At 39.0% G+C, this 19,949-nt stretch overlaps 1 protein-coding gene across 1 annotated transcript; it reads left to right on the top strand.

Annotated features, from left to right (window-relative positions):
* Positions 1 to 3,615: 3,615 nt before the first annotated feature.
* Positions 3,616 to 11,947, top strand: LOC121862884. The gene is made up of 2 exons (XM_042361268.1): positions 3,616 to 4,579; positions 9,054 to 11,947. Exons 1-2 carry the CDS (start codon positions 3,774 to 3,776, stop codon positions 11,320 to 11,322), a joined length of 3,075 nt encoding a protein of 1,024 aa, XP_042217202.1. The 5' UTR covers positions 3,616 to 3,773; the 3' UTR covers positions 11,323 to 11,947.
* Positions 11,948 to 19,949: the final 8,002 nt, after the last annotated feature.

The raw sequence follows: 19,949 nt of genomic DNA, 5'->3' as shown, positions 1-19,949 counted from the left end.
ACTCCAGGTGATAATTGGATTAATGTTCTATTGATATCATGCAAACCAACTCGATCGTAGGTAGTTACTGGGATGGGTGTAAAGCTAATTAGTTCAGCTCTGTATATTTTAGTCTCTATGTAATCTGTTTCCTCTAACTTGTTATCTGGAGGCACATGGTTCTGTATTTCACCTTTTATTCAGATATCTGTAACTCCTTCACTACAGGAACGCCACATTTAATATTTTGACGACGCCAGATTTATTTTATCCAGCCCAGAGGCGACTGCATGCAGAAGGGATTAGTATAGCTATGTAACCTTAAAGATCTATTCACGTTTTCTTGAATAATGTGTAATTTTTTTGTGTGTTTGGTATTTATGTTAAAAAAAAAGTGTTCCTTGGGCCGAATTTCAACCATGGATTTTTTGGTTAAGGTCACTGAGAGGTCAAAGGTCAAATTAAGAATGCATATGACAGGCAGATCTGATTTTCTGTCTCTGTTGTATAACCGTGGGCGTCAGAGACCTTAGTCGATGTTTTCTATGAAGAAGATAAATGGTTTTTAAATTGTAATAGAACGATGCAGAGTTATAGTTCAGATTTTACTTTGTGTGTGTTGTCGGGATTCTAAGTCAAGGACCGCATGTATGGGGCCAACTCAAAGCACTGCTACAAGTATGTCATAATTACACAGCACGGCCTCACCTCTCTACTCTATGAGCTGTCTACTGCCTCAGGTCTCTCAGTCTCTCAGTTTTCTACCGCCTCAGGTCTCTCTGAGTCTCTACTTTCTTAGGTCTCTCTTAGTTTTCTACTGTCTCAGGTGTCTCTCAGCTTTCTACTCAGGTCTCTCTCAGCTTTACTGCCTCGGGTCCCACAGTACCGTCGTATCCCACACCACTACCTCACACTACCACCTCACACCCCACACTATCACCTCACATTACCACCCTATACCTCACCTCATATATTACCCCCCCCCCCACCACCGCCACTATATAGATCGGCGTGAGCACCTTTGTACCGTACCCTCTGTCACGCGATCACAGAGGAATGGGTTGATAGAATTTACCCACCATTAACCTCGTGCCCAACCCATTACCCCCTTGTCACGTGCAGGCTGAGAGAGAGAGAGAGAGGGGTGTTGACATATGACATAAAGTCTCCCTCTCCCTCTGAGGTGTGGTGTGTTTACAAACCTCGTATCCCTCTTAGCCTTTATATAATTCAGTAAGGAGATTAAAAGTGTCCCGCCCCCTATCCAACCTCTATACGATTAACACGTCACAAATTATATGTCAAAACAAGGTAGCTTCATGTCAACTTGATTGGGCTATTCAGTAGAGTGTAAATAACGTCAAAATGGGTAAAAATAATGGGGTAATGGGCAAAGGAATTAGTATATATATTTTTACTGGAGTTGCATAAGTGTGTTGATCTCCTTCCTAGACGTATAGCAGGGTGGTGTACTGGCACGAGTTCAGGTTGAGTGATGACTGCTGTAAAGTTATACTGATTGAACCAGATCATACACAGCACATAGGAACCAGATCATACACACCACATAGGAACCAGATCATACATAGCACATAGGAACCAGATCATACACACCACATAGGAACCAGATCATACACACCACATAGGAACCAGATCATACACACCACATAGGAACCAGATCATACACACCACATAGGAACCAGATCATACATAGCACATAGGAACCAGATCATACACACCACATAGGAACCAGATCATACACACCACATGGTCTCATTAACATCAAACAGTTAACATTATCTACTGAGTGAAATGTGAGTTTATGAAATGATAATAAGACACATGACTATGAAAGTTGATTTTGTTTTCAATATTTAGGAATGAGATCAAGAAGATGTAGAGGTTGACTGAGAAAAGGGACAGGTGACATTAACAACATGCCTTAATTGAACATGACGCCATATAACACGTCAGGGATTGAACATGACGCCATATAACACGTCAGGGATTGAACATTACGCCATATAACACGTCAGGGATTGAACATGACGCCATATAACACGTCAGGGATTGAACATGACGCCATATAACACGTCAGGGATTGAACATGACGCCATATAACACGTCAGGGATTGAACATGACGCCATATAACACGTCAGGGATTAAACATGACGCCATATAACACGTCAGGGATTGAACATGACGCCATATAACACGTCAGGAATTGAACATGACGCCATATAACACGTCAGGGATTGAACACGACTTCATAATCGTGAAATAACTGTCTTGTACAGGTTTTTAGCGTCACGTCTGGTCTACAATATGATCGTTTGTGTCCAAATACTAATCAAGGTATTAGTAATGTTGTGTTGGACGAGTGTAAGGAAGACTACAAGGGGATTATTCTATTGTGTTCCTGCTTATAAAGGATTGATGGAGATAATGGATACCTAACCTAACCTAACCTAATACGTATGAACATTCTAAGAAGGTTAAGATTACAGGGATAAAGATTGGGTCCTAAAGGGTTCTTATATCACAGGTACAATAACTTATAGCTGTCCTGAGGGAGCACTTTGGGGTGATTCTGGGGTGACGTGATGTATGGTGGTGACGTGGGGAGAATGGTGGTGACGTGGGGAGAATGGGGGTGTCGTGGGTGGTGTGGGAATGTTGTGGGTGTTGTGTGGGAATGTCGTGGGTGGTGTTTCAATGTCGTGGCGTGTCAATGTCGTGGGTGGTGTTTCAATGTCGTGGGTGGTGTGGGAATGTTGTGGGTGGTGTGGGAATGTCGTGGGTGGCGTGGGAATGTCGTGGGTGGCGTGGGAATGTCGTGGGTGGCGTAGGAATGTCGTGGGTGGCGTGGGAATATCGTAAATGGCGTGGGAATGACGTTGGGGGTGATAGGAATGTCGCAGGTAACATGGAAAAGGATATTTTTGGCATGAGAATGTACGTGAAGTGGTTATGTGAAAAATGAAGGGTGTGAGAATGACAGAGTGAGTGAGAATGTCGTGAAAGGCGAGAGGGAAATATGTGAATGCCGTAGAAGCGTGATGGAACATATGGGAATGTCCTGAGAGAGTGTGGGGGACCCGTGAACATATTTTGGGAAGCGTTAGAGTGTGATGAAGAGTTTATGGAAAGAATGAATGTCATGGATGAAGGGAGAATGTTGTGAAGACTTGGGGAAGCATGTGAAGGTCAAGGTGAACGTGAGGAAGCTGAAGAAAGCGTGCAGAAATGACGTGGGAAGACAGTGGGAATGTTTTGAAGGGCCGTGAGTGCATGTGGAAACGTTCTAGATGGTGTGGTAATATCATGACGGATGTTGCAATATTGTGAAGAATGTTAGAGCCTCGTAAATGGCAAGAGATATCGCGGAGGGTGTGAGTGTTTGTGTGTGTGTGTGTGTGTGTGTGAGCGAGCTGTACACACACACACACACACACACACACACACACACACTGCAGGTTAATCTCGATGATCCATCCCTAAAATCCTAGTAGATAACAACCAGACAACACCGAGTATCTACTGTCTATCAGCTTATCTTTGTTATCTTGTCTTAGATAAGATTAGCTTGATGGTGGACGTGGCTGTTCAGCAACTGTAGTTCCTTCTCGTCTCTACCTACAGAAGGAACCACAGATTGAACGTTTTCTTAAAAGTTGTTGACAATTTTCTTGGGTGTGGTTTATTATACTGTGGCTGGGGTGTGGTATGTGTTGGGGATATTGGTGTGGCGTTACTGTTTTGATTTTGTCAGTGACGAATAAGTGAAACTGAGATGGCTTCTCTGACTGACGTAAACCGGTTAAACTTCGCCCGGTACGCCAGGTTCATATTTACTCTGGGCCAGCGTACCATGCTACAGGCCTTCCACTGGCTCTATAAAGGCGGTTCCATGAGTTTATATGACTTCCTCAGCTCACAGTCTCTAGAACTAAAGGGCTTCTTCTCTTCAGAAAAAGAGAAGATAAAAGGCGGAGAGGATCCTCTAGGTATGGACATAACTCTGCTCTACAAGCTCCTCAGACGGACGTGTGGTCTGGCTGAAGACGACAAGGCATGGATCCCCACGCCCGAATCGCCCCAAGAAACAAGTCTCGAACAGGCCTTGTATCAGTTGAAGGAACTCCGCGGAGGACTGGGTCATCCCCACCCTGAAAACTTCATCAAGATCTCCGACAAAAAACTAGATGCCCAGATGAAGGAACTTCGAGCACTTTACTCCAAGGTGTTGACCCTGGCAGGAAGAAAGGCCAACCAGAAGAAGTGTGTCGTGGAATCAGCGATCTCCACCATGGAAGAAAAGTTTCTGCAAGAACGGTACTCCGAGTCTGGCATCACAGAGTCCGAGTTCTTGAATATGAGTTACCTGGAGCTCTCACTGCAGCATATTTTAATTGGCAAATTTGATACCTCCAAGTACCTGGAGCCACGTTTCATGGTGGAGAATTTCAAGCAGGTCACAGATTCTCCTACGGTTATCCTGTTGAATGACCTGCTTGGCCAGACCTGTAAGGACGAGTCTAGATCACAAGTGATAGTCGTAGTGGGGGAGACCGGGGCCGGAAAGACCTCACTCTGCCAGTAAGTTGTTTAAGTCTTGTGTGTGTTGGTCTCTGAGGCTGTGTGTTGGTCTCAAGCAAAACTGAGTACGAAACACAATTCCGTACGAGGGACAAGAGGCTTAGTAACACGAGTATAAATCGATACTTATGAAAAAATTCCCTAAAGGAAAATACATGTCCCCCCTGCAAGGTACGCTACACAGCCAAGGTGGTAAAATACATGTATATTTACTATGATTTAACCCCTAAAGAATGATGAATTGATGACTTAAGGGGTTATGTCGTCGTACTCAAGGGGTTAAACATTATGTCTGGCCTCTCATACATAGTGGTGTAGCTTTATGTTGTTATTATATATTTCATTACGGTGCTTCGACGGTGCTATTAATTACACTGCATCAACAATTACAAATTCAGAGAAGTGCTGTAGCTTAATATGTGAGTTAGAATATGTTGGTAAATATGTGGTACTTCTGGATAATGTTAAAGTATGACGGTCAGTATATTTTGGTTAGGATATAAATTAGTATCAGTTGGCAGGTGTGGGATTTTACAGCATTTTCTTGTCGTGCAACTTTTAGGCCAGCGGTTCAGAGCCAACGCCTTTTAAACTGTTTTTTAACAATTTGTTTGAAATTCACAAAAAAATGGAACACAGTTTTGGCGCTTAACTACAAAAACAGCAAAGGATTCCAAACAGAATTTCTTTCTATTGATCCAACAAAGACGATTGGATAAATGAAATAACAAACAGCCAATCAAAAACGTGTTTACAAATGGACATTGGGTAAAGGTCCTGAATGGCGGCTCACTTGTTTCTTCGTTACGTAAACAATCGCCTTTTCTTTTTATTTTCCATTACTAGACAGCCAGTACCCCACTGCATATTTTCATTTGAGTTTACACGAATATCAGAAACGTGAAAAGGCGACCCTAAAAGCAGGGAATCTGGACGAGTTTGGAATACTCTCTCATGCCTCGTGTGTAAAGGAGAGTTGCATACAGTATTGGAACTTTATCAGGTATGGATAAGAATTATTTATATGTATTCATTATCATACGGTCATTTATATAATTTTATCACTAATACTTCTAAGTTTCGGTCACTGTGAGGTAATTGAAAGGCAGTGTTACATGAGGTCGCAAGAATGTCAACTAGAGGGATGTGTTAATTAATTTCTAACTGTTGATAACTTGTCTCCTGGTTCAATGGAGGACCAGCCACTATGACCCATCCTCATAATACCCGATCTGTTCAGTAGTCCAGGATCTTATATCTAGCAACCTTAAGGCAGAGTTAATTATTATTTATTTACGTAGTTAGTAAGATATGATAATAATAAGGTGGACAGGGTATCGCTTCACTAAGATATGATGAAATAAAGGTGAATATTATACTGTTTCAGTGTTATGTTGTTGTGATATTGGTGAAAATTGTATTAGTTCACATCAGCTGCGTGTTGAAGTGTTCCATCACTCAACATTTGGTTCATATAAACTGGACAACAACAAAAAAATATGCACTCATGTTATTTTTACCACTTTGTATAAACTGTCAAACGGTAAAAGTATTTAAAACTCCACGAGGATATAATGAGATTGATACCGTGTTTTACAGGCTAGTGAACCCATTAACGCGTTTCATGCGCTTAACGACACACAACTGGAAATCGTCATGTTTACAGTTCTCCCTGAAATGCTAAATGTAGACGAATATATAGACGTATGGTTTTAAGGGTGAGCTCACAACTTATGTCCATACCTTTACTGTCATCTATACTACATCCACTACACTACACAATCTACGTTCCGTTAATTACACAAACACACTCAGGATGTTTAAGCTAAGGCAACACTGGACTGTTAAAATAAACAACAATGTGGGCTGTTTCGTTACACCATTATGTGCATGAGAATTAGAGTTGATAGAAAATAAAGAATTCTCAGAAAAATTAAAGTTAGCACAATAAAGACAACAGAGTCTTTGGCGTTAATATGTCCAACATAAAATAAGGTGAATATAACTTCTAATAAGCATTTGTTTATCATAGTTTTACGAACTACTACAAATTTGTAGACAAAAATTCAGTTCAATCTTGAAATTTATTACTTGTTAGGTTAGCAGGAAATTACTTACAAATATACAAAATACAAATAAATTCATAACTTATTCCAAGTAACAATTAGTAGCAGAGGAGGTAATTAAAGTCTACTTAGTTTTTTCTAAAGATAAAACAACACAGTGTAGCTGAGGGCGACATTCAGTAATATCCTCACGCCGCCGTTGTCTTAGTACCTACCTTGTAATTACTGTAATAACCAGAATTCATATGAACTATATTGTAAAGTGGGAATAGCAGTATTATAATATATCAACACTAAAGTGAAGTCAGAATTACTTACCACATTTACATATTAAGAATATTCTCCAGTGTGTCAACAACTCATGTGGTACAGATGCACACTAATCACTGATTGTTAAAGTTATCAGTTACTGTCTGTCTATTTATAATCATATTTAATATAACTTTACATACATGAGTTAATTAACCGTAATTGGGTTCATTCTAAGACTTATGATGAGTCTGGATCAGTGGGAAGGTCAACTTTCTACTAAACAGTTACTTATTTTAGTCATATAATTGATCCCATTTTTTCCTATTAGATTTATACATTGGCTTTATTTTTATATTTCACAGATGTCTTAAATTTTGTTTTATTATCTGATACCTTGATATTATTTCCTTTTCATTCCTTCCTTCACTTTAATCATGATCATTGTACGGTTCTGGTACTTTAATCATGATCATTGTACGGTTCTGGTACTTTCATCATGATCATTGTACGGTTCTGGTACTTTCATCATGATCATTGTACGGTTCTGGTACTTTCATCATGATCATTGTACGGTTCTGGTACTTTCATCATGATCATTGTACGGTTCTGGTACTTTCATCATGATCATTGTATCATTGTCATTGTACGGTTCTTTAATCATGATCATTGTACGGTTCTGTACTTTATGATCATTGTGTACGGTTCTGGTACTTTCATCATGATCATTGTACGGTTCTGGTACTTTCATCATGATCATTGTACGGTTCTGGTACATCATGATCATTGTACGGTTCTGGTATTTCATCATGATCATTGTACGGTTCTGGTACTTTCATCATGATCATTGTACGGTTCTGGTACTTTCATCATGATCATTGTACGGTTCTGGTACTTTAATCACCGGTTCTGGTACTTTCATCATGATCATTGTACGGTTCTGGTACTTTCATCATGATCATTGTACGGTTCTGGTACTTTCATCATGATCATTGTACGGTTCTGGTACTTATTCTATTTCCATCTTTTGTTTATTTCTGCCTTACACGAGATCTCAATACCTCTGTTATTTTAGTCCCATTCCATTTATTTTTTATTTATTTTTGTATTTCTTGATTTTTTTCCTATACTTTGATTAACTCCCAACTCATTGCATTTTTGTATATATATATATTTTTTTTTAGTTTTTATTTCATATTCACTTTTTAATATATATTGATACACTTAATTTATACACCCTCATTATTCCCTTGTTTTCCCATAAGATTATTTCTCACTCTCCAATTTTTTTTTCTTTTTTAAATTTATTCCATTGTTATTATGTTTCTTTTTCTTCAAAATTTTCCCCCAACAATACAAAATATCTGATATTGTTATTAGTATTATTTCCATGTCTACATGTTTATCGTCTCACTGTTTTATTTTCAAGTTCTTAAGTTTTAGCCTCATGGTCTGACTCACAGTTTACCCCTTGTTTGGTTATCGAGTTTTGGAATTTTTCTTGGTATAAAATATAATCTTTTTAATTCCCAACAATAGTATTTGCTTTATCCTGGGGTGAGTGAGGGCCATGTATTATGATAGCTTGTTATGTTACATCAATGAGTTTGTCAATGATTATGTTGTTTCCTTTATGAATGTCAAGTAATCTTTCTTCTTTTTAATTTCTGTTAGCAAACTCACCTGGTCCTGGTTCTGTTGGTTTCTCTTCCCTTCCTTACCTTTATTTCACTCACACATTATAATGGAATATTCATTGAAATTCACAGCTTCAATTACCATCTTTACACCTCCATTAAACTCGCTATCATTTCTTGGAGTATAAACCTAAAATCATTGCCATGCCTAAAGGTTCAGCATTAAACTCTACTAACAACTCTACCTGACTCCTGTTTCACCTATTATAGTTTTTACCTCCTGGATATGTAAAGTGACATTCTTCTCCACTAATCCTTTGTGAAACTGTCCATATTCCTTCATGTAGTCCCAGAATGCTCCAGTGTAATCTCTTCATCTTCCTGCAAAGATATGCTTACTTACTACCATCGCATAGTGTCCTCGCATTCCAAGTTCCTATTTTAAGTTCATGCCCGTTCATTCTTAAGCTCTCTTAATGCATAGAAACACTCTCGCTAACAACTTGTTCTTTTTTGTCGCAGGTTTATGCGGAGTTCATGGTTGTTTGGCCAAAGCACTTTACAGCATCTTAAGGGGTATCAGTTGGTACTGGGTTTCCACTGTAGCCAGATCAACACTCGTGACGTACACTACCTCTTACGCACCAAGATCTTGCCTTACGCCACGTCTGCTTGTGATACAGCTGAACTGACACGGTTTATGGCGAGGTTGAAAATTCTATGGCTTGTAGACGGCTGGGATGAGGCTACACGTGAGGCTAAAAGTCTCCTCAGGGAACTTCTAGAGATTCAGACGACTTCCCACACTGTTCTCATAGCTTCTAGACCTGAGCTCGGCGCCGCACTGTCAAGCGACACCTTCCCAATGCAGGAATTCCTGAAAGTCTCACTTGCAGGGCTTAATGCAAATGAGAGAAAAGAGTTGTTGTTCAGGAATATGCCCGAGATCGCCAGCCAGGAGAGTGAGAGGTCCATAATGAGGTTTATATATGATATTGGACATTTTAAAGAGCCCATGGAAAAGGAGATGAGTAATCCACTTAAACTCTTACTAACAGCCAAGTTGTGGCTTGAAGATCCTAAGTTTGAACCTAATAGTTCCTTAACACACTTGTACAAGACCAATATGGATATGCAAATAAAACATCTGATTAAGAAACTTCGAGATGATGCTTCACCTGCTGAGGATGATGCTGAACAAGTCATTAACAAGTGGCTTAGATGCTTCTGTAAGGTTGCCTTTAACTTAGTAGAAAATGGATCCTTATTGAGACTTGATAACAAGAGTATTAAGCAATTAAGGGCAGGTTGTAGTGGCTTTGAATCATCACAGTTCCTTTCGACATTTCTTGAATATCATGCAGAACCTGGGGATAGTTCTGGAAGAGGTCATTATGAATTCTTACACTATTCCCAGCAGTGCTTCTATGCTGCATTACATTTGGACTTCACCTGTTCCCAGGCTCAAGAACCTGACATTAAATTCAACGAAATATTTCAGAACTATGCAAGAGAGTCCAGTGATTATATAGACCCATGTCTTGGGATTTACGATGTATTCATAGACTTTCTTGTCTTACTCATGATCTTAGTATCTAGGCTGAGTTGTGGATGGGTTTGTTCACAGATGAATCGCACAGACTTTCATCAGAAGCTTCAACAACTGGTAAGGAAACTGATTAATCTAGTGAGAGAAAGGTGTTCACCACAAAACAACAGAGTGCCTGGCACCTCCAAGATGAACAACTATTATCCAGTCTTACTAAAGGTGTTAGAAATGCGTGCTGCTGGATTCTTCACAGCAGAAATATCAGCCAAATCCTTAGCTAACATGTTGTTTCTCTCACTTGATGAAGATAGAAATCCGACGAAGTGGTTTGAAGTGTTACATAGTTGTCGGTACCAAGAAGACCTGGTGGAGGAGGCAGCTCTCAGAGTGGACACCACCAAATGGAATGTTACTGACGGTGACTTGAAAGCCTCCTGGGAGTTTTTTTATCATGTCTTCCCTAAGGAAATAATCATCACCATCACGAGTGACCCAAAGAGGCTGTCAGATCTTGATATTGTCCTCTTTGCAGTAGCCAGGATGAATGTCAAGGTGCATCTTCACCTCAACTGGCATTCTCGAGGTTATGGTTTGGGTGATCATTCTGACACTTACCTGAGTCTATTGTGTGACAATAAACCCAAGTGTAGGATGATAAGCTTCGGAGGACACTTAAGTAGTTCCAGTGTCCAGAGTCTGACAGGTGCGCCCTGGATGGAAAATCTGTTTATTAGGGTCACAGATGTCAAATCCATCAACTCACTTTGCTCAATCACACAGAAGTTGAGGCGCTTACAGACACTGCATTTAGTGTATGACCTTCGAAGCTTTATCATTCCCTGCTCATCTTTAGACGGGTCCTTTGGCATCCTTAAGTTTATAGACGGAACAATCGGAGTTTTAATGCAGAGAGGCAGCAGAACTCTGAATGTCTACCTCTACTTGCCGAACCTGAAAGATTGTTTAGTAACAAAAGCTGTGGATTTCATCTCGGGTCTTAATAAACACTACACAGTACTTCACGTTGGGCACCTTGATTTCAAGGGAGTGAAGAAATTGATTGTAGGTCTGAATAATAACGCTGTATCTGTCGTTAATCTGGTTAAACCTGTTTACGTCAAAGAAATTAATAACTATGTACAGGTTCAGTTCGGTTCGTTGCCTCTTCAAATTCCATTGAAAGAACTGGTTGAAAAATGGCACGACGTAAGCAGAAAACCTCTATCGTTAACATTTGAGTAAGATCTCTCCCAAGAAAACACGTAAGATATGGTGCTTCAGGAGGTACAGACGATGTGGTTTGTGAAGTAGTTATAAGTGGAGAGAAATCATAATTGAATTTATGTGAAAAATTATCAAGATTGCCTCGAAAAGCTGATGTTCCTGAGTGTTCTGAGCATAATAGTAAAATGGTAGGATACTGAAGTAGTCAAGGGTGAGGAACAGATATTAGGAAAACAAGGAAGTGTAATGAGGAAAAATGTGCACTAAGAAGATTGTATAATGTATATGTTTTGAGGGAAACGCTCATCTTGTACTGTATATGGTGTGTTATGTGTGGAAGTTTATCGTGGGATGGCATGGGGCTTCAGCTGAGAGTTACACAAGAACATGACTGATCCCACACTTTACATCGTGCTACTTGTTGACATTATAGGAAGGTTATATTTGCTTATTAATTGAAAAACAAATACAATTATGATAAAAGGTAAATATTGTAATGTACTTTATAAATCAATATAAACTGTGATTATTTAATTGATTTAATAGCTTGTATTTTTCCTAAGTAAATTCAAGTTTACTAAGATCATTTGCAAGGATATTTCTTTATAACCATGACCAAAAATGTAAAAAAAAAGAAAAAATAGAAATAAACTATTCCACTATACTTGTGTTTATTGACCTCTTGTAATATTCAGACCAGGATCTTGGTTCATTTTGATTGTTCAGTGAGTGGTTAAGTGACGTCTGTTTAGGGGTGGCAAAGGATGCTGTTCCACTAAAATAAGGCATCGTTTTCTATATCGTAATCATGTTTCCGAGTTATTTATGGCATTTTACTCTGTATTCATGTGGGTTCTATACCGTGTGCTCTTTGATGCTTTACTTGTGTGTTACTATGGTCAGTCTTCTCAAGTGCTGGGTTCAGGTGTGTCCATTAACACTTTCACTACCGCTGGACGATTATATTCAGCTTAGGGAAACGTCTGGTAGCAAAAGACTTGGTTACAGCTTCAGGTGGCGATGATCTGTTGGCTAGAATGTTTCAGTCCTTTGTAAGGCTAAAGCCTGTACATGTGTGAGAGAATGGAAGGGGAGGTTAACGAAGTGAGAATGAAGGTAACTGTCCTGGTATTCTTGCTGTACTAGCGATATGGTCGTTTAGAGTGTTAATTACCAGCTAGTTACATGCACGTAACTAGTTAGATCATGCAAGCACGTTGAGAAAGACACTGAGGCAAAAAAATTTCCCTACGAGTGATGTTAATAAATATATATAAATACTGTTGACTTTGTTGCCCCCAGGTGACTGTTTCACGCGTCAGCTGTTGTTTGTTTGATGTATTTGTGTGTTGATGGGGGCGTGTGGGTCACCTCTCAATGTTATCTCCCGTGCAGCTTCCCTGTTTTTCTTTCATCACCAACATGGAAGGCCACACCCCCCCCCCCCCGTGCCTTACCAGTAAACCCACCTTGATGATTTTAACTATAAAATTTTCCATTATCCGAAGTGCCATATTGACCATTTACCGAATGTAGTTAGACAATGCGATTAGAGTCTGCCGTGTTATGTTGACTGTGTTTAACTACTGTATCTGCACGGCCACGTCTCCTCTTCACCCTATCTGGTCTACGTTGAATAATTGAAATCCCAATAAGGTAAACATTACGAAAGGTTTGTTAAATTAATAGACAACCATGATTCATTGATCGTAGCAACATTCACTTAGGTTTGGTAGGTTTGTGGAAAGGATTACGTGTGTGTGGGGGGGGGTGTATTGAGGGGTTTGTGTGTCTATTCGTATTTGTTTGTGTATACGTGTCATCATGTATGTATGTATGTATGTATGTATGTATGTATAATCCTTCTCTAAATTTCTTTCAAAAAATTAATCAAAATGTTAAGAGGGGTAAAAAAAAAACCCACCAACATTCTCCTTTTTCCCTGGAGGCATGAAGGTGAGAGGGAAGACCCACAGCTACGACAGGATCAGTACAGAATAGACGAAAGAATAACATAAGAGAAGAAATTCGATGCCTAGAGGGAAGAATCAAATGGTATGAGATTTTATAATGTGGTGGAGACTAAGCTGAAAATGTAAACAAACACAGGAACCTTGTTATAGCCTCCTGGTGTGTGAGATAATAGATGGATTTAATATCCTGATCTTGTTTTTCTTTCTTTTCTTTGTGTAGTTACGTATAGGTTGATGTGGTAGGTATGACGTGTATAGAAACCAAAGGAAATTCGTCGAGGCTTAAGTAAAATCTGGGATAAACCACATTTAACCATTTCTCTAGATACTGTAACGTCGGGAAAATGAGGAGAGGGTGGAAATAGCACACCAGAGGACCAGCAGGGTTTGTAAACTCGCAAGGGAGCCAGCTACAATTAATAAGTCTGAAGGCTTTGTCCTGGTCGCGCGGTTCTGGAAGTGAGAGTAACACTAAATCACAGACTTTGACTTAAAATTTGTTTACTGTGTGGAAGAGAATCAGACGTTGTATAATTTAGTTGTTCTGGGGAGATAGTTGAGCCTCTTGGGAGTATAACCATGATAGTGGTAGTGATGCGGGCTCTTCTTGTGATCAGCCAGGATAGACTTCAGTGCCGAATATTTTGATGGATGGGTACTGGTACAGAGCTGACCGCACCAACACATACAAAGTGGGTAAACATTGGTGTTGTTCCTGTAGGAGATAAGAAAACAATATATCTTTGTTTGAACGGTGGGTATAGTGTTGTTCTGGTCTGCAGCCTAATTAGATAGATAGATATTCAGTAAAATCGCCATGCAAGTTTATAATTGGTTCAATATGCACATAGACAGTGCACGTATACATATAAGCAACGTAGGTATACACTTTTCAATGTACCTAGAAAGCGCGGGTGTACAAACAATGGTAAACAGTAAGGCAATTCGAACTAGGAGAGCTAACGAAGCCATCAGATGATTATTTCCAGTAGTGGCGTCATTGACTAAGGGGTTGGTGAGTGACTGTACAGTGCATTGAGTGAAAGGAGATCATTCAAGGGGAACAAACATCGTATGGGGGAGTCGTCATTGTCTTGGTAAACGTCAGAGGTACTCGGGGGTGTTATTAGACACACACACACACACACACACACACACTTCCCAAGCTCACCTATGCCTCCCCTGCCTGGTCTTCCTCCTTAAATGCCACACAACGTAAACACCTAGAAAGAAGTGCAAAACAAGGCATGCAAGATTATTCAAACCCCCTTCTTACTCCACATATCAAGAAGCGCTCAACACACTGACCCTCTCGGCTCTCTCTGACCATCACCACAACCTCATCTGCAAATTTGGTGAGAAGCTTCTGCACCATCCTCGATACTGGCTCCTACTACCACCCGAGATCCCTCGTCCGCGAATTGCTGTTCGACACCACAACCGTATCCAGCCCGTACGAGGACGTACTGATCGCTATAAGAACAGCCTAGTCCCAATTATTGTAAAAATTATCAACAACTTGTAATCAACCAGTGTATTCACTCCCAGTCAATATTACGTTTTTGCGCTGTCACTAAGTTGAAATGCCCTGTAGTGTGACCTTCTCCCCACCTTGTTATTATATATCACATTTGTATCACTTATGTTACTTGTATATCATTTGTAAATCAAGAGACCCATTCCCCAATTATGTAACTGTATATTTTCAGCCTTCCGGCTGCCATGCTCTTTCAGTAAACCGTAAATTATTATTATTATTATTATTATTATTATTATTATTATTATTATTATTTCACACACACACACACACAAAAGACTATTCATCCAGGAGACCAATGTTGGGTTAATGAGACAGGTTGACTAAAAGGTCTTTACGCTAGATGCCATCAAAGGGTTTGCTGACATCATGGACGTCATGTTAATTTTAGTATGACAAATAATCTTAACACAAGGATCCAGTGTTTATGATTTTATGCTATGTAAATATTATAGAAGCGAAATTTGATTTTCCTAATCATCTCACCTTACCATAAACACTGAGTCTGTGGGACTATCAAATTATCGTAATTAAGCTTTCATATTGAGTATTCGAATTTAGTTTAGGTAATTTGAAATTGTAATTCATTAAGTATATATATATATATACTGTGGGTTTGTATGTGAGGATCTCATTTACCACTCTTATGCACACTGGATTTGTATGACTTGGGTGATGAATAAGTAGCACTCATGCATAAGTAAGTCAAGGGTTAGTCGTGTTAACTCGTCTCTCGCTAAGTTTCTAATTGTGTTTGGAGGAGAATTAAACACTTATAGTATATTCTTTATGTAAATAATCCTGGATGTTGGTATCTTATAATAGGGGTGGCGTGGTGAGCTCTTACACTAGGGGTCACCAAGTTTTTCTCCGTGTCTGGCCACAGGGCGGACACAACACACCTCACAGATAGGATTTCCTCTCAAAATGTGTTTGTTCAAATCCTTACTGATGATGGAGGTAACGACTCGGTTTTATTTCAGCAAACAAAAATGGTAAGTATTCAAGGTAAACTTAGGCAGTTTTGTTATATAATTGTTTATTTTAAGAGTTACAACCAGCTGGGTGTTATCTGTTGTTTCATGCAAAGATGTTAAACGTGGTGATAAAACAATTGAAAAGTACTTAAATAGTGTTAAGGAAATGTATTACTCAAGACCAATTGTAAGCATTTTCAGGTTGTTCTGCCTTGCGCTACCTTACTACTGACCAAGTTATTTAGATCATTGTTGGCATTTTTTTAAAGCGTCCAGGGAAGTTAATTAACTAACTGGACATAATACACAGCATAAATGTCATAATACAGTACTGAACAATTAGCCCTTCGTCAGGTTCATGATGACCTAACACTCAGCCACTGTGGTGCGGCTGATGGTCGGGTCCAGTCGTAATCTCGGCCGTGATTTCATGAGCTTCGTCCTGGTGTATGTCTGTCCTCTGTTGGGTGTTGTAATGCTCTTGTGCTTCACTCGACACAGGATGTAAGGGGGTGCTCAATAAACTAGCCCTCTAACTGCGAAAGGCAAATCTGATTTTTTTTTAAAACCTTGTACTCTGCCCTCAAGATATCATCTGCTTGAAGGTCTGTCAGTTTCAGCTGATGTCTAGGCACTAACTCGTCTGTCAGCTTCAATGGGATTCTTAAACCGTGTTCTATTTACAGTATGATTGCGAAAACCTGTAAATCGTTCCTTAATCTCCACCTGAAGAAACGCCAAAGACTCAAAAGACTCTTAAGACATAAAGGTCAACTCTGATATCCTCATTCTGTGACACGCATTTGCAACCTAGGGATTAATTAATGACTTGTTATTTTACCAATTTTAGCTCATTTTGTTTGGTTTGTGTTATATTATGTATTTGGAGTGTCTTATTACGAAAGGTTTGTTGACGTGCTCACTAGGAGGACGCGGGCTATTTAAAACAGTATCTGAGTCGGGTATCTGATTGGTGACTGGTGGTAAAAGTATCGCGCCTTGAGGGAGACACCGCAATAGAACCCCCCACCCTAGAATTCATTCACATTTGTTGACATTAATTATTTTGCTGTCGGATCTTATGGCGAATCCACTAAACCAAATATAGTGAGTGTCTCCATGTATATGTCCATTATAATACGGTAATTATTTATTGATTAATTCGTTCAGTGATAAATAAAAAGTTAAACAATAATAACATGGGATTCCTGTAAACATTCACTTATATCTTATGAAAGTTTTATTAGTAACTCAGACTCTGTTCAGCCTCCCTCTCTACCTCGTGCTGGTGTAGATATAACCAATACTAAAGTCTGGTCATGTAAAACTTCGGAAGAAATTGGGATGATGTTATATATTAGTACGTTAAGAAATCATGTAACCTAAAATACAGGAAAATGGAAAGATTCCTCTCACAACCTAACTATAATTATCCCAAACTACCTAAGCTGTTGTGTCGCCTAGGACGTAATTACCACAATCACTCACTCACTCACTCAATCAATCAATCAATCAATCAACCAACCTTAACCAGAACAATAGACTAACCAGTTGTTGAAGCGAAATTGTCTAAATTCTCCAACTAATCATTGTTGCTAAAGTAAAATCCAGCAACAATTCTCTACACTCACGAGTTTACACCGAACGTAACCCCCCCTCCCCCCTTCCAACCCCCTCCCCGTCCCCCCGTCTCCGAAAAAAAAATTCCGTCACTAAAATCAACAACAACACGAAATAAGGTAATTAGTATACTCATGTGATGACAGTTTCAGTAAAATATGTTTAGGATGAGTGGTATTGCAGGTATAGTGGAAATGTTTGGAAGAAAAAGGGTAAATACTTGACCTAGGCTGCAGTTATGTTGTACAGTAAAATCTCCAAATAATCCGTTAAATGGAGGTTTCACATCTAACGGACCCTCGATATAATGGACTTTACTCCCTATATAGTTCGATAAATAGAGTTTTTACTGTATAGTGTATTAAATTGGATGTGAGTTGACTGGAAAACATAACGTGATCTTGTACTCGCGTTGTTTTCATCTTGTACTCGCGTTGTTTTCATCTTGTACTACGTTGTTTTCATCTTGTACTCGCGTTGTTTTCATCTTGTACCGAGTCCATTATATGTTGACAGATCAATAAAGGAAAAAATGGCTCGACGACCAAAGGACACGTACGTAAGTTATCCTATACAGTGAGACCTTGATTTAACGGACTTATATGGGAGAGTTTAATCCGTTATATCCAGATTTATTAGATATGAAACCTTCCTATAACAGACTATATGAGAGTGCAGTCCATTATATCAAGGTCCATTATACATGTAACAAACTATACCCGTCAGATTGATGTCCGTTAAATAGGGTCTTTACTGTAAACTTTAGCGGCAGATGGATGTTAGATCCAGTAATTAAGACGTAGAGGTAAAGTTATTTTTAATCAACAAAAGGTAACAAAGTCATAAGAGATTTTTATGGTTTTATTATAATCTAGAAATTTTGAAACTTCATCTTTGAAAGTTTTTGCTCAAAGAATCGGTGAAAATATACCTGAGATATATAATGTCACTTATTTTCACTACAGCCAAACTTTACATATATAAGTGTTATGTAAGTAAAATTAAAATATGTTATTAGTTCTATTATATATCATGGAAACATCTGACGCTCATATGAAAAACTGATGGACATATTTTGCTAATGTAAGTTTGAGCAACAGCCAAATCGATAAATTCTATTAACTAATACTTACTGTGCATTTTTTTTTTGCTGTTGCTGATTTGGAGTTATAGGGTAAAAAAAAAGCTAATTATAACTTCAGCATATGTAAAAAAGTGTGTGTGTGTGTGTGTGTGTGTGTGTGTGTGTGTGTGTGTGTGTGTGTGTGTGTGTGTGTACATTCTTATATAAAGATTTACTCTGCCTCACACCGGCTAACGACTGAGGCTATACTAAGGAGAGGTCTGGGTATCGATAATGCAAATGAGAACGTGAAGAAGGGAGGCAGCTAATTAGAGACAGAGGTGTGTGACTCATAAAAGGGCCGGAAGGGGAGGATTTGGAAGGGAGATAGACAATTAAAAACAGGAAGTCGTAGGGGAATAAAAGGGGAGAAGGGAAGAGCAAGATAAACAGTGTGAGGGTGAAGATAAGGGAGATAGTATCAGTAGAATATATCTCTAACTTATATCTATGTGTTTATTTATGTGGATTCAGCTTTTGGTTTATACACAAACTTTTGCTGAACGACGATCAGCTGGGTTCCAAAATTTCCACCAAAGTTTTGATTATTACAGAACGCCGCTATGCCAAATTGCTTTGTGAATTCCGAAGCAAAATTTCGAATATCATAAAAAAAAAAATGTATACTGGGAATTTTCTACCTTTATTATATAGTTTCAAAACAAACAATATATAACATAAAAGAAAATTTTATTATTTTCAGGGGATACGAAGCTATTCCCTTCGTCACTTGTTAACGCACTAACCAGTTGGGTAGAGTTGGTCAGTTGTGTGTTACGCAGCTGGTGATGGACATGTACTGTATACCCGTTCCTAAAAGTACCTTTACGGTAAGGTTCGATGAATTTCAAAATGAACACTGCGACTCCTGTTGTCTCGGTAAGGTTATCAAAATCCTTCGCCTTTTGTGTCATATTGTCTTACACAAAATCGTAAAGATACTTTTTTGGAGCGAGTAAAGCTCTTGAATCTTTTTGAACATATATTAACCTGATCTTCCTTGGATCACATTTACTGAGAGGTTATTCCATGAGCTCAACTCCTCCATAACAGCTCGAGTTGAGAAAGTCTTATACTGGTACCGTATGCTCCTCAGAGTGAGACGCCGGCCTCGAGGGGAGTCACCATCAGCTAATTTCGAAGAGGTAAAAGGTTCAAGGGTATGGAGACTCAGACAAGTTATGTACTGATGGTAGTGGCGTTAATGAAAATGAGAGAGAGAGGGAGAGAGAGAGATTATTGAAGCAAATACTGTAAGTTGAACATGAAAAACAAGCAGAGAAAAGAATCATAACAGAGAAAGAAAATGAGAACGAAAGAAACACACACACACACACACGTAAATATAAAGCGACAAATAGAGAAGAAAAGATAAATTTGATACAGAAATACAGTAAAATGGAAGGAAAATAACT

The sequence above is a fragment of the Homarus americanus genome, unplaced genomic scaffold (genome assembly GCF_018991925.1).
Source record: "Homarus americanus isolate GMGI-L3 unplaced genomic scaffold, GMGI_Hamer_2.0 scaffold24922, whole genome shotgun sequence".
NCBI classification, from domain to species: domain Eukaryota; kingdom Metazoa; phylum Arthropoda; class Malacostraca; order Decapoda; family Nephropidae; genus Homarus; species Homarus americanus.
The sequence above is the reverse complement of the archived record's forward strand: the minus strand, read 5'-3'. Positions and strand labels throughout refer to the sequence as shown.